The sequence below is a fragment of the Canis lupus genome, chromosome 18, assembly GCF_048164855.1.
Source record: "Canis lupus baileyi chromosome 18, mCanLup2.hap1, whole genome shotgun sequence".
NCBI lineage: Eukaryota > Metazoa > Chordata > Mammalia > Carnivora > Canidae > Canis > Canis lupus.
The window spans coordinates 52,641,325-52,656,042 of NC_132855.1; the positions used below are offsets into that span (position 1 = coordinate 52,641,325).

A 14,718-nucleotide genomic window follows, 5' to 3' on the forward strand; every position below is an offset into this window, starting at 1 on the left:
TGGTCAGCGCTGACCTCTTCCTCTCTCTAGCTCAGCTGCACTCCCAAGTGAGACAAGCTAAAGACCATTGGGGTAAATGGATGTAGCTGTGCTCACTTTTTTTTCTTGAAGTGTTATGTAACCAATGGGAAAGTGGGATGCATGTAGCCAGGGGTTCTTTGGGCCCCTCCCCTGGTATTTGCGGAATATCTGCATTAACCCTGACAGTTCATTAGCCATTTCCTTTTCTGTGTCTTTACTTCTTCTCAAAAGTATTTTCACCCATACTCACTCATTCATCATTTCTTGAGGATCGACAGTGCCACTGTGTGCTAGGCAGTGTACTGGATCTTGGGAAGAATAAAATCTAAATGACACAGTACCCAGCCTAAGAAGCAATTTAGTTTTAGTTTTATTTGGGTTGCAAATACCAGGTTCTCCTAGAGGCTTGCTCATGGTAGCAATAAGAGGAGAGAGCTGATTTCTGGGAACATCCCTGAAAAATCTAACAGGATCCAAGGTAAAGTCCATTGTCTCCACTCCTAGAATGGGAGGTGGTCTGTGGGTATGTAGTACTCCACAGCAGGACTCCAGGGGAAGTGCTTCAGTGTTGATGCTGGTAAGTCCCTTCTGCTTATTGCCTCCTTCCTCTGGCTCTTGATGGGCTTATGTTTTGCACACTGCTGGGTTCAGATTCCAGAAAGAGAATCTTTTTGGCTCATTCATGATCTCCCATTTCTTTTTGGACAGAGCTTTTTTCCCTTTGCCAGACCAACTGTAGATTGGCCACATCGAATCACATGCAGCAGCAGCAGCTCTCTCCGTCTCCTCCCAGCCCCCTGTCAGCTCACCTCCATCCCCAGTTTGTGGTAAGGGAGAGGACAGAGGCCAGAGTCAAGGGCTAGAGAACGTAGTTGCCTGATGCCTTAGCAAGGGACTTGGTGTGGTGAGCCCCATAACTGACCTGTCCAGTACATTCTACCAAGTCTCCCAGGCACACATGCATCTGCCTAACATAGTCCAGTTAGTATGTGTTGTTTCTCAACATTCTGCAACCTGTAGGTTTAAGAGTAAATTCATTCACCAGTCACAGACCTTATATGATGGATATGTTTTCATTGCTGGTAATTAAGCTTTATTGGCACAAAGTTCTCTTTTTCCTCATTGAGTGCTCAGCTTCTAGCACAGTGCCTGACCCAGAGTAGGTGTTGATGATATGTCTGTGTGAAATGGAACTGAGTGAACTGTGACATTTTTAAGTATCCAAAGCAGGCAGAAGGCAAAGATCATGTCTGCATGCTTCCTGTGCCCATCTCTCGGTACTATCCGATGCAGTTGTGAAACACACTGGACATGAAGTCAGCATCATTGACTAATACTTCCAGTTGGTTATTGTTTCCACCTGAGTTTTGTTTCTTTTAGTTAATGCCTGATCTCTTGTTTGCTAGACAAAGTGCCATTGAGAAGCTGTCACTTCTAGCCAAGGCAGATTTGCCACACTTCCTTTTAGCGCCCAATAAAGGGAAAAGCAAACACACTTTGAGCGCAGAGGCTTAATTATCATAAAACTCAACATACAATATAAAATATTCAGAGCGATACATGACTCTCACATAGCCTTCAATAGAATCTCTTATATAGCCATTATTGTGTCATTAACAAGAATTCGTACTTCTTGTTCCAAAGCTGACTGACCAAAGTGTTTGTGTTAATTGACCTAGTTAGTCAATGTCTCTGAATGTATAATTTCTTTTTAATAGAATGCTCTATAGCCAGCATTTTTAATTTGAAAGGGGGCACCCTGAACTCCAGGAGTCAAGCCTTGTGTGAGGAATCTCAAAAGGGCATAACCAAAATTGTAGGATTTTATCACCAGGGGAGGCTTTGGAGGTCCTTTATTTTATAGACAGAGACCATGAGGCCCAGAAAGGTTTCATACTTCATCATTGGCAGAACAGAAACCAGAATCATCATGTGCTGATAGCTAGGGTATACATTTTATCTTTCTAAACCAAACAAAATCAGATATATCCTCTTTTATTTTAAGCGGTCTTGGGCAATCATTATATCCCAGAAAGCATTTTTTTAAAAAAAGATATTAAAAAGGGGGGGTTTTGGGGATCCCTGGGTGGCGCAGCGGTTTGGTGCCTGCCTTTGGCCCAGGGCGCGATCCTGGAGACCCGGGATCGAATCCCACATCGGGCTCCCGGTGCATGGAGCCTGCTTCTCCCTCTGCCTGTGTCTCTGCCTCTCTCTCTCTCTGTAACTATCATAAATAAATTTTTAAAAAATTAAAAAAAAAGGGGGGGGTTAGCTATAGGCAGATGGATCTGTCGGGCTTTAAAGAGGTCAAGGATGGGGCGCCTGGGTGGCTCAGTCAGTGAAGTGTCTTCCTTTGGCTCGGGTCATGATCCCAGGTCCTGGGATCAAGCCCCACATTGGCCTCCCTCTGCCTCCCTCTGCCTCTGACACTTCTACCCCTCTTCTGCCCTGCTTGTGCCCGCCCCTTCTCTCCCTCCTCCCCAAATAAATAAAATCTTTAAAAAATAAAGAGACCAAGGAACCATATGTATGGATTAGGAGAGAGAGGGTGTGTGTCTTAATCTGCCCTTCATGGACATCAGCTGAAAAACTCCACGGGGTACAGGGTGTCTTCATTCTGTCACACTCCATAATAGGGAAGTAAAATGTTTTAGAATGTTTGGGATTTTTGTAATGCAGTTTTTGGTGATGTTTTGTTTTGTTTTAGGCAAAATGTTTGTTTTTTGAATGGCTTGTAAGTGTCAGGAGTAAGTTTGACAGTTAACCTGCACCTGTGGTGTTTGAAGCACAGCAGAGTTGGTATGTCCTTATCAGCAGGCAGCACTGCCCCAGTGCACTATCAGAAAAGACAGCTATTAGTGGTAATGCACACCATCCAGAATTACCGGCACTTTCTCACTTGGCTGGGGAGAGCTTCTGGAACTCCAGTGATATCTCACTTCATATTTACAGTCTTAGGAGCTCCCCATTGCTGCGTGTCAGCCTGCACAGCTCAACAGCTACAGTTGGGGGTTTGCTTTCTGAGAGCCCAACTTTCTTTCCTTTGACCTGTTTGCTTGCTTGCTTGCTTGCTTGCTTTCTATTGGTAACAAAGCAGCACACCAGGGACACCAGCCCAGTAGTGCAGTCTTTGTTTGAATAAAGGTGCAGCATAGACTTACTCTCCCATTGACTTACTGGCCAGGTTCTTGGGGAAGGTGGGCTGAACAGAGCACTTCCTTCACCTGGTATCTTCCTTTACCTGGTGTTTAGCAGCAACAGCTGTCCTTCTGGCTTTAGAAGTTAACATTTGTTTCTTTCCCCTCTTATGAATGAACAGCCTATTTCTTGCCCTGTTCCTTGATCCCTTGGGACACAAAAGCAAGTCCAGAAGCTGATAAATAAGCACTCAGTGTAACCTTTGAACTCTAAGAGGGCCATCAGTACCCTCCCAGTCCTTTATCTTTTTTTTTTTTAATTTTATTTATTCATTTATTCTTGAGAGACAGAGAGAGAGAGAGAGGCAGAGACACAGGCAGAGGGAGAAGCAGGCTCCATGCAGGGAGCCTGATGTGGGACTCGATCCCGAGACTCCAGGACCATGCCCTGGGCTGAAGGCAGGCACTAAACTGCTGAGCCATCCAGGGATTCCACCCCCCTCCCCCAGGCCTTTATCTTAACACTTTAGTCTACACCAGTGTCAAGCTGAGGGCCTTGACCCACTGGAGTCTTAATTCAGTGTCATAAGCATCTTTTTTTCTCTTTAGTGAAATAGAACAGAAGAGATACAGAGCATATCACTTGTAGTCGAGACTAACCATTGTTTTGTGGAAACCTCACTATGTGTAAGTGTATATACCTATATGTAAATGTATATATGGGTCATAATAAAATTAAAAGTTTGAAAATGCTCAACTACACAGTTCTGTATCTGTAGAAGTACATTCTGCCTCTCCCTGCTCAGGCCCTGTTTTAGTATCCTTCCTAGTGCCCCTTCTCCCCAGTCTAGCAATTTCTCCTGAGCATGGAAACTGCTACTTTGGTGGCCCCAGGGCCAAGCACCCCTCCACTTTACATCCCAACACCAGCTGTGCCTAGACTCCCTAACCCTGCTCACCAAGAAATGGAGGACCATAGACCCTGGACTCCTACCTAGTCTCCATTATAGCTTATAACGCCCTCTAATTTACAGTGTTGTTGAACTCCAAAACTGGACTTTTTCTCAGTGGCTTTAGCATCTGACAATCTAGGGTTCAGATAGGCCACTTAGTAGCTTTGTGATCTTGGGCTTTATGTCTATTTATAGGTAGAGGGTACTCAATAAGTACTCATTTTGCACCCCTTAGCACTAATACCCAGGTTCCTACTTCCATCGCATGTGTTTTTAGCATACAACTTCTTCCTGTCTGTCTTGAGCTGAGATGTGACAGTTTTGACTGAGTTTCTGACTGAGAAGGAGTTACTTTATAAGAGACAGCCCAGAAGAAAAGGTAGTAAATGAGAAAAGCAGAGATGATGCTCCTGTTCTCAAGCACTTTCTATTTCCTCTCCTTTCTCTTGCCCACCTTGTCTGACAGGAATTAATGTGCATCGAGGTTTTTACATTTTTCCACTCAAAAAGAAACAGGGAGACCACCTCCTTCTGCTTCCTCCACTTGAAGAACTGAAGCTGCTGGCAGGTGGAGGAGCAGCATAAGAAAGGCCCTCCTTTGTCTCTGAGTCTGCATGGAGCAGTTGGGTTTGAGTCACCTCAGGCCCAACGGTCTCTCTCCTGAAAGACATTTTGAATTCATTTCAGGTTGATTTGTTTAATTCCCTGGGCTTGTTGAGCCATCTTGTTTTCTGAATGTAATTACTTTGTAGTCTCCCAGGATTGAGAGAGAGCTACTGGGATCTCTAGATTTCTTGAGATTTCTGAGTACCAAGATCATGACAGCAGAGTAGAGTGAGTACATCTACTCAGCCAGAGAGTCTCAGAAATCTTCTCTGCCTTTTTTATGCAGTTATTCCCCCAATTCCTGCTGCCCAGTTGTCCCAGCCTTTTCCCAGTTCTGGCTCCCAGTCTGCAACCACCCCACCAGCAGCACCCAGCTCGGTCCCACCCAGATGGTTGCTAAGGGTTGGAAACAAACTGGAAACTTACTTTAGCATTATTCTTGTTTTGCAGCAATGCTTTGTGGTATGTGGCCAAAAAGTTCAATAGAATTTTTTATTTTTTCCTGACAATTCTGTTTTTGCTTAGTTTGCAGATATAAAATGAAAAGTGTTTTTGGCTGTTGTTGTAGAGATTATGGGCTCTCTTTCATTCAGTTTTACTCTAGCTCCATCTTTCCCTTCAAGGTTAATCTCAAGCTCTTTGGCTTGGAGTTTATTACTTTCTTTTACAAAAATAAGTTCCACTTATCCCATGCAGCCTGGCATTGAAGTACCCAAAATGAGGCAGCCCTGGTGATCTTCTTACTCGTGGGACACTTGGGCAGGGCCTGTGGCTGTCCCATCTTTTCATCGGTGGGAGAATGGCCCTGGCCACCAGCCCAAGCTGCTGTCCTGCTGCAGCTGCTGTCCTGCTGCTCTCCCACTCTGCTGTTTCGTTTGATGTGATGTATTCCTTTTGTGAAGCCTTGAGGCTCGGAGAAAAGGCTCTGTTCTTGAGCTTCTGAAAACTCAAGGTATAAACTATTCCCTTTCCTCTGAGCTTCATGACCTTGAATCTGTGCTGTGGCCAGAAACATGAGCAGCCACCTGGCTTCATCCATAAGAGATATATGGCTGGGATATATCCCAGCAACGGTTGCCCCTCTTCGCCCAAAGGCTCCCTGGTAGGTGTTGGTAGTAGCCTAGACACCCTGCTACTCTGCCTTATGCAGCAAGAGAGACCAGCGGTGCTTCAGAGACTTGGCATTAAATGCATCCTCCCCCATATTTTGATCCTTTCCTTTTATTGTGTCTCTAGCCTAGTTCAGCTTTTTGCTTTAAAATTACAGCTACAGTATGAATTTTTTTTGAAATATTTATAAGTAACTCAGTTGTCAAAATGTGACATATTTCATGGTCTCACTGGTGACCACTGTAAGTGATAAATACATTGGCAAAATGAATGGCTGACTCAAAGAGTAAAAAGAGGCAGTCTGAGATGGGTAGTAAGCATCTGTGTTGTATAAAAGGCTGTCCTTGGAGGGGCACCTGGGTGGCTCGGTTAAACATCTGCCTTTGGCTCAGATCATGATCTTGGGGTCCTGGAAATGAGCCTGCTTCTCCCTCTCCCACACCCCCACTTGTGCTCTCTGTTCCCTTTCTCTCAAATAAATAAATTAAAAAAAAAAAAAAAAAGGCTGTCCTCAGATATAAAGAAGTGTGAAGAACGGGATCCTCAGAGATCTTTATAGGCTAGGTATGGAGTGAAAGACAACTGAGGCATTATGAGGCAATAATAATAATAATGGTAAAACAATAAAAGTTAAAATGTATTATACCTCTCCATATGCGAAGCTACTGTCTGCTGTGTATTTTACATACATAATCTCCCCTAGTTCACACAGCAACCCAGTGAGGTAGATATATTATTTGACGAGTTTTACAAATAGGACAGCTGAGGCTTTGAGTGGTTCAGTAACTTGGCTAAGGTCACAAAGCAAATAAGTGACAGAATTAGAATGTGAATCCAGGTCTGTCTGGTTCCAGACACCTAGTACTTTGATCAGTATTGTCTTTTCTGTTTCTCATTCTGAATGAAAAACTGATGGTACTATTATCTAGAATATAGCCAGAGGACAGTGGGGGAAGCTTATGAAGGGAAAATGACACTGAGTTAACACTTTGAATTGGACGTTAAAGTCAGATCATAAAGAGAAGACGTCTAAGAGTCCACTGGAATGGCTCTCAGAAGGCAGAATGCCTGGGGGTAGCAGTATCATTTAGGTGAGAGAACCATTTATGTAAGTGATCATTAGGACAGACTCTGAGATTGCAAGGAGGACAAGATGGGGGTGGGGTGCATCCTGCATCTGGGTGTCTGTGTTCCTGCATGTCTTATATGGAACTCCCTAGGTCGTCATGATAATTTCCAGGTGCTGTCACTGAGAGTTCCTCTCCATTGTTGCTGCCCTGGTGGTGTTGGTTTTTCCGTCTGGGGTCCCTTATCTCAGATGTGATGGCATTCTGATCTGACTCCTGCCTTATTGGAAAGGTTAGGGGCATTAGGCCTACTGGGCCCCTTTTCATCACAAATTCTCCTTCTCTCCTGACACAGGCATCGAATGCCCCAGAGGAGCGCGAAACCTCCCAGGCTTGGTGCAGGAGGGAGAGCCTTTCAGTGAGGAAGCAACACTTTTCACCAAGGAGCTGGTGCTGCAGCGAGAGGTGGGACATTTTACAATTGCTTCTTGTCTGAAGAGGGTTGAGAAAATGGGGCTCCCTTGGTCTAATGTTTTTCTGCCACGTCAGGGATGAGTGTGTCACTTTTTCCAGTGCTCAGCCTTCCACATCCACCATCTGTTGTGTGTCTGCCCACATCCTACTTCCTTGAGCCCTGCATTATTGACCAGCCACCCTAAGTCGCCCCTCACCATTGGCGACCCAGGATACGTGGTGTACACCAAGCCCGCCTAGCCAGCGTCCTAACGCAGAGAGGGCTTACAGCTTTGCAGTTCTCCTTCTTGGCGAATTAGCCTGAGCTGCCTGCCTCCAGCTGGATTTAGAAGCTTGACTAACCCTGTCAGAGGCCAATTTTCTTTGAACATTTATTTGTATCTTTGAGTAATTGCATTTTCTGTAGCGGGTTTTCTGACTTAATTTAATTGTATTTCTGTTTCTGCCTGTTGGGCTGGCTCTTGCAGGCAGGAGTCAGGATTCTTAGCTGCTGTGGTGTTCATCTACCTGCTAATTTTTTATCAAGTCATAGTCAACTGATCCATCTTCTTTCCAGGAGTATTCCAGTCATTCATCCTGCTAGGTGGGCACAAGAAAGGAACAGTGGGGGAGTGTGTGCTAGGCTCAGACTGAGGATTTTAGATCTGCCTTTGTCCTCATTTCTTTTACCATCAAACCCATAGGGTCCCTTCAGCTTTCATGCAATATCATAATATGCACAGAACTAAAAGATTATAGAGTCCAGGAGGTTAGCTCACTCATGGGTCTTTGTAGATCCTTACAATCAGACATGAGGCCTTTGGGGCGTTCATAAGCTTCAGCATCGCTCATTTTGATTTGAATCACCAGTGAATATATTGTGTACTAGGGGTACAAGAGAACACACTAGCCCAAGATACTGCATTGGACTGCCCTGGCCTGTAGAAAACCACCTCTTTGACTTCTGGGTGAGCAGTACTATTTGCTTTTGGTTGCCACCTCTTTAGGATTTCTTTAGTACATACCTTCCCATTTCATGAAAAGTGGTATGGCAAAAGAAATCCTGAGTTTCTTAATTCAAGAGCTATGAGTTCCCATTCCCAAAAACAAACTGCAGCTTCCTGGGCATTGCGCCAGCTCTGTTGGCCATCTGTACAATGGAGTGCTTACCCCCTTGGCTGTCTCTTCAGTCTCACCTTGACCCCTATTTTGGTTTTGATAAGATGCATCCATTCATGTTTGTGAAGAAGAAATCCTCATATTGGCATGCAAAGTGCCTTACCCCTCCCCTCTATTTTGTAACTGTGCAACGTAGCTTGAATTTTTATCAATTAAAGATAGGCCCCTGCTAGAGAAGTATTTTAAGAATCCAAACACTCCAGTTATCTCTCAGTAGCTGTTGCGATTTGGGGCATGGTAATGAGGTAGAAGCACAGATATTTTAGAATTTCCTCCATGTGGGCCTTTGGATAACGAACTACAGAGCAGTTCTGTGTTGGCAAAAGCAGGTAAGTCCACACAAGGTCTGGGACTTAAAGACATCACAGAGGTAGCAGCAACAGATGTTCATTTGGTGGTTGTACTTTGGATGGAGGGAGGAAAGGTTCCTTGGATCCTGTGAGACCTGCAGTAGCAACATTCTCATCACTTCCTGCCCCTCCCCACTTCTGTGTTGTCCTCCCTTTTCTCACCACCACCTTCCCCCTCGTGTTTCATGTCTCCTGAAGTTTCTTTCCCTTTCTTTTTCAACTCTCATTTCCCCAGCCACTTTTCTACCTGCTCGTGTTTCTGGCCCGCTGATGATATCCAAAAGCACAAGGGGGTCAGAGAGAACACTGACCACTAAACAGAGTGAGTGGCCCAAAGTTCTTTTACTCTCTTAGTTACTGTGACCTTACTTTATCTGTATGTTTGCTGATATTTGATTGTGGGAAAAGATAAATTTTTCCTTATCTTCTTTGATGCCCCTAACATGTGCATGAGTTTGTAGGTCTTAGTATAATCCAGATTGATATTTAGCATTCTTGGCTGTAGTGGCCCAATCTTGCAGAGCCCTAAGTTGGGGTCTCCTGTTATAGAAACTTTCTGCCTTTTCTTAGCTGCTTATATGATTACTTGGCCTGACTGTGTGTGTGTGTGTTTTTTTTAAGACTTTATTTATTTATGAATGACACAGAGAGACAGAGAGATGCAGAGACACAGGCAGAGGGAGAAGCAGGCTCCATGCAGGAAGCCTGATTCGGGACTCAATCTTGGGACTCCAAGATCACACCCTGAGCCAAAGGCAGATGCTCCACCACTGATCCACCCGGGCATTCCTGGCCTGTTTTGGAAGGTCTTTATCCAGAGGAAAAAGGAGTATGGCCTAAACTCAGGATAATTTGGAAGTTTATTTAGTAAAGGACATTTCTAGCCTGTTCTCCTGGGCATTTGCCTTCATATCATGTATGAAAACTGTTTTCTGAATGCTGTACAAATGAAGAGCATTTTTTGTTTTGTTCTAGATTTATTCACTTAACTTTTACCTGTATTTTTATTCCGTACATTGTCTTGGAGAACATTTTTCTTGGTGTTCTTTCTCTTCCTTTCACCCCACAAGGATCTAAAACAGCCTGATGGTTTGGCATTCCCGGATGCAGAGATCCCTCCCACCCTTAGGAGAAACTACTGTGTAATTGGATGTCTGAGTGTGGATTCACAACCTCTCACCCAGTAGCTCTTACCTTCAGGGCCGCCTCCATTGTGCCCCACTCCGGTGTTCTTCTAGAGCGGAACTGTTGCTGTCATGGCCCCTGTTGAACAGGTTTTTTGTATCTTGTGCCTATTCCCTTGATAATCAGATTTAGCTAAAGTAATCAGGTATGATGATGATGTGATTGTCCTTGACCCCCATCCCTCCCCTTTAAATTTTTCTTTTTATTATATTATTTTTGACCAGGATTTCTCTACCCTCTATCCACTTTCCCCAGTCACTGGAAACTTACAGTATCATATAGGAGAGAAGTACACAGATTTCATGATTTCACAGCATGTCCTGGGCCCCCTGTGTGATCCCACAGTGGTGCTTCCATCAAGTTACTCACATTTATGAACCAGTAAACTGACTGGAAGAGGATGTGGAGTGGGGGGGAGACTATAATGGACACTGCCCCCAGGTTAGCCCCCCTGCTAGGGAGCAGACAGACAGCTGGGGTACAGATGCCTGACTCCCTGTTTATGAATTGCATTGTCTTGGCTTTGGGTAGCCAGAGGAGAAATTGCTGCCTGTGTCTTTCTCTGTTTTGAGTAAAGAGTTGTAAGTCATAGTCTTTCCATCCCATAGCCTCATGTAGAGCCTGCCAGAGTATCACACAAGTCTCTTGTTGACATTTCAGATGGTCCCTAATACCAGAGACATAATAGCCCTCCTTTCCTTAAATGTGTTTTACAGTGACACTAGCACACTAGCATGGAACTACTGACATTCCTGGCCACCATTCAGCTCCATTTTCCTGTCACCTTTCATGTATCATTGTATTTCTTCTTTCTCCAGTTTTCTATGTGGTCCTTCTTAGCCATTGGTTCCCATTGTCTTTTTTTTTTTTTTTTTTTTTAGATTTTATTTATTTGTTTGTTTGTTTGTTTGTTTGAGAGTGCGCATGTGCATGGGACCTCGCACACAGGTGGGAGGAGGGGAGAAGCAGACTCCCCTGCTGAGATAGGGCTCCATCCCAGAACCCTGACTGGGATCATGACCTGAGCTGAAGGCAGACGCTTAACCAACTAAGCCACCCAGGCACCCCAGTTGTCTTTTGTTGCTTTCCCTGAACTAGGGGTCTCAGAGGACTATTCCACATCAGGAGTTTGAGTATTCTGGCATTCTTGCTCCAGGGCAAGAGAAAGAGCAATTTAGACACCATCTTGTTACCTGACTCTTTGTAGCCTTGGCCAAAGCAGCCAAGGAACTCTGAAAGGACTTCATACTTATTTTTTTACTCGAAGGAAATCCAATTAGCTCAGCAGTTCTTCCCACCCTGACTCAGTATGTAACAGGGGTGGGCAGATATGGCCCACTGCCAGTGTTTGTGAATAAAGTTTTGTTGAAACACTGCCATCCTAAAGAAAAAAAAAGAAAAAGAAAGAAATACTGCCATACTAATTGTTTTATGAACTACGGGTATGGCTGCCTTTATATTCTAACAGCAGAGTTAAATGGTTACGACAGGCTGTAAGGCTGGCAAAACCTAAAATACTTACTTATCTTTTTATCACAAGAAGTTTGCTGACCCTTGCTGTACAGTAGGTATATACTGAGTGGGTTGGTTTAAATAGCTTGTAGCCCTGAAAATGACAATTTGCTCTTATGCCCCTGCCTTTGAGGCTGGGCTACTTCTGGGCCACGCAGAGTGAGATCATTGTGTCCATTGCTGTAGCTGTGACTGTGAGCTATATGAGTTCTGTGTCCCCCTGGATGGCATGAACTTGCAATCCCCCCTTGTGGGCCCTCCTCCCGCAATACAGCTGCCTCTTTCAGGCAGTTCTCTGCCGCACTGCCAAGAACAGGAAGATCTGGTGTAGCTTCCCAGATGGGGAACTGTGCCCATTGCTAGCATCTTCCCAGAAGTAGTGGCAAGAGATAACATTAGCTAATGGGTAGATAACTGGCTTAAATGTGCAAACTCTCAGTTTTTGTACTCCAGTTATCATGTGGCTCTGGATGATTCTTTCCTAACTTGGTATTCCCGTCTAAAGTATTAATCTGGCAATCCAAAGCCATCTTCTTCCTTTTAAGGGCCTTCCTATGAATAAAGCAGTCATCTGGGATCTCTTCACACCTTGCCAGAAGGCCAGCTAGCCAGCACTCACTCACTGACCAGCTGCTGCCTGTACAGCACTCTGGTTGCTGTCAGGAAATCCTGCACTCTTAGAGAAGGGGCTCTAAGGTATTAGTAGAGATCGGTGTCACAATTAACCCTCTTCACAGTTCCAGGCTATAAGAGGTAAACATTTCCCCAGGGCAGGAGGTGGGATGTATGGAGGTTTGGTGATCATTTCCAAGACCTTTGTCAATGACCCCATTGTCCTCTTCAGATCTCAGAAATTACCCTTTGCTGCTGCCTGGAAAATATCCTCATGCTGGGCAGCCTGAGCTGAAAACTCTGGCTACTGCCCTGACCTATTTCCCTTTTCCCTGCTGGCATCAAAAGGGAGGCTGCCCGCCTGCCATGGCCAGGGCATAATCTGGATCCCCTCTCTCCCACTACCCCCTGCTTTTTTAAAAAAAAACAAAGATGCACAAAAGATCCCAAGCAACTCTTGGTGTCTGAAGAACATGTCTTTACGTTTCAGAGGACTATGGACTTGACAATGAATATTGGTGTGTATTTATGGAGAGATGTTTGAAAGAGAAACCTTAGCATAAAAGAGATGGTTTCTTGGGGAGTTTTGGGTTTTTTTTTTTTTTTTAGCACCAAGTGTGCTGCATCATGTCTGAAAAAGATAATAAACAGTCTAAGCAGTTTACCATTGAAACTGTTGCCCCCCGTTTCCCCATAGTGCTGTGGTATATGCTCTCACCCTTGCTGTTCCCAGCTGTCCACGCAGGTCCCTTCCCTGTCCAGGAGATATATGGGAGGAGGGACAGTAGCACAGTTAGATCTCTGGATCAAAGCAATAAGGATATTTCAAGCCACGGGGAAACCCAGAAAGGTAAAGGAAACCTAGTGCCCATAAAGCCAGTGAAACACTGCTCTTAGAATCTCCCTTGGTTCTGTAACCCTTGCTGAGCCATAAATAATAACCTGCTGGCAAGGCAGGCCAGCTCTCTACCAACATTTCCCTTATTTCCAAAGAACACCCTATTCTACATCTCTGCCACTGCCCAGGTAAAAGGGAATGCAGTAAGGTCACCTTTCTCAGCCACTCTCCTACTCCATGAGGTGTTGAGGGCTTTTGGAGGCTAAGGCTTTTCTCTTACCTCCCCACACACTCTTGATGGTTCAGCCCCTCCCAGTGGTCTTCCAGTTAGTTTTCCATTAAAGGCTATTTTGTTTGAAGGGAGCTCGGGTAAGGACCTCGTGTCTTAATCATGATCACCCTTTCCATTTATATAGTATTTTCTACTGTAAAAGTGCTTTCATATACAATATTTCATTTTAATCTCAAAGTAAACCTACACAGGAAATATCCCAGTTTCACAGTTCAGGAAACTGAGATGGATGGTGACCTGCCTCTATTCAGAGTTTGTTGTAGCACAAATACCAAACCCAAATGCATTCCAAATCAGGTGCTTTTTCTTCCCTAAATTTTGCCAATTTTTCTATTAGAATGTGGTCATTCTTTTAACAGTATATACCCTTTCTCAACCCTCAAATATCAGGACCTAATTAATTTGTAGAGGACTTCCCTAAAGGTCCAGCAAATAAACTGAGAGTTCATCTCCAGTAAGGAACCACTGAGTGTGATTCTCGATGCTCATAAGACTTGAGGGAGCTGAGGGATTTACTATGGCCACACCTTCCCAAAATATTTATTCTCTTGTCAGCTTTTACACCTCTCAATTGTCTGATACCTGCTATCTGTTGTTCGACTTTTGTGGGCTTTCTTTTTTTCTTTTTTTTTTCTCATGATGATTCTTCTCTGACCTACCTTGCTCCATTTCAGCTTGATATATATATCCATATTCCTATTTCTAATATTTTTTAAAAGATGTATCTAGTAAGTTAATCATTTAGAAGTATATAACTCCTGGGACACCTGGGTGGCTCAGCAGTTAAGCATTTGCCTTCAGATGAGGGCATGATCTCGGGTTCCAGAATCGAGTCCCACATCAGGCTACTTGTGAGGAGCTTGCTTCTCCATCTTCCCCCTCTTCCTGTGTCTCTGCCCACCCCCCTTCTTTCTCTGTCATGAATAAATAAACTCTTTAAAAAATATATATATATATATATGTGTGTGTATATATATATATATATATATATATATATATATATATATATATATATATTACTCCCCATTGTCCCTGGGATAAAGTCTGATTTCCTTAGTTTACATATATCCTTGATTACTTCTCCAGCTTCATATTTCACCATTACTCATTTCACTCACCTTATTATACTCCCAGTTCCCCATTTTTACCATTCCATTTCACCTCATTCTTTAGGTCAACCCAGGCTCCCCACCCAGTATATCAACCACCCTCTCTTTGCTTTCTTATTCCTACCTGTCCTTTTAAGATATAACTCCTTTTCTGAGAAGGCTTTTCTTGATCACCCAGACTGAGAGAGATGCCCTTCCTTTGGTCCCTGTAGTGTCCTGTGCACACATCTGTCATGCACTGACCAATATCATTGAAGCGATCTGTGGGTCAGCCTCCCCCCTAGATCATAAGCT

At 44.1% G+C, this 14,718-nt stretch overlaps 1 protein-coding gene and 1 long non-coding RNA gene across 4 annotated transcripts in view; both read left to right on the forward strand.

The window, feature by feature from the left end:
- The window catches only part of SND1 (staphylococcal nuclease and tudor domain containing 1), a 420,606-nt gene that overhangs the window by 314,556 nt on the left and 91,332 nt on the right, over positions 1 to 14,718 (forward strand). Inside the window, exon 16 of the mRNA XM_072784460.1 lies at positions 7,250 to 7,359. Within this exon, the coding sequence (XP_072640561.1) occupies positions 7,250 to 7,359 (110 nt within the window). The remainder of the gene's footprint in view (positions 1 to 7,249; positions 7,360 to 14,718) is intronic.
- The window catches only part of LOC140609204 (uncharacterized), a 79,138-nt gene continuing 71,803 nt past the window's right edge, over positions 7,384 to 14,718 (forward strand). For all 3 annotated transcript variants that reach the window (XR_012011137.1, XR_012011135.1, XR_012011136.1), the window contains exons 1-2: positions 7,384 to 8,855; positions 9,112 to 9,198. This is a non-coding gene — a long non-coding RNA (uncharacterized lncRNA). The remainder of the gene's footprint in view (positions 8,856 to 9,111; positions 9,199 to 14,718) is intronic.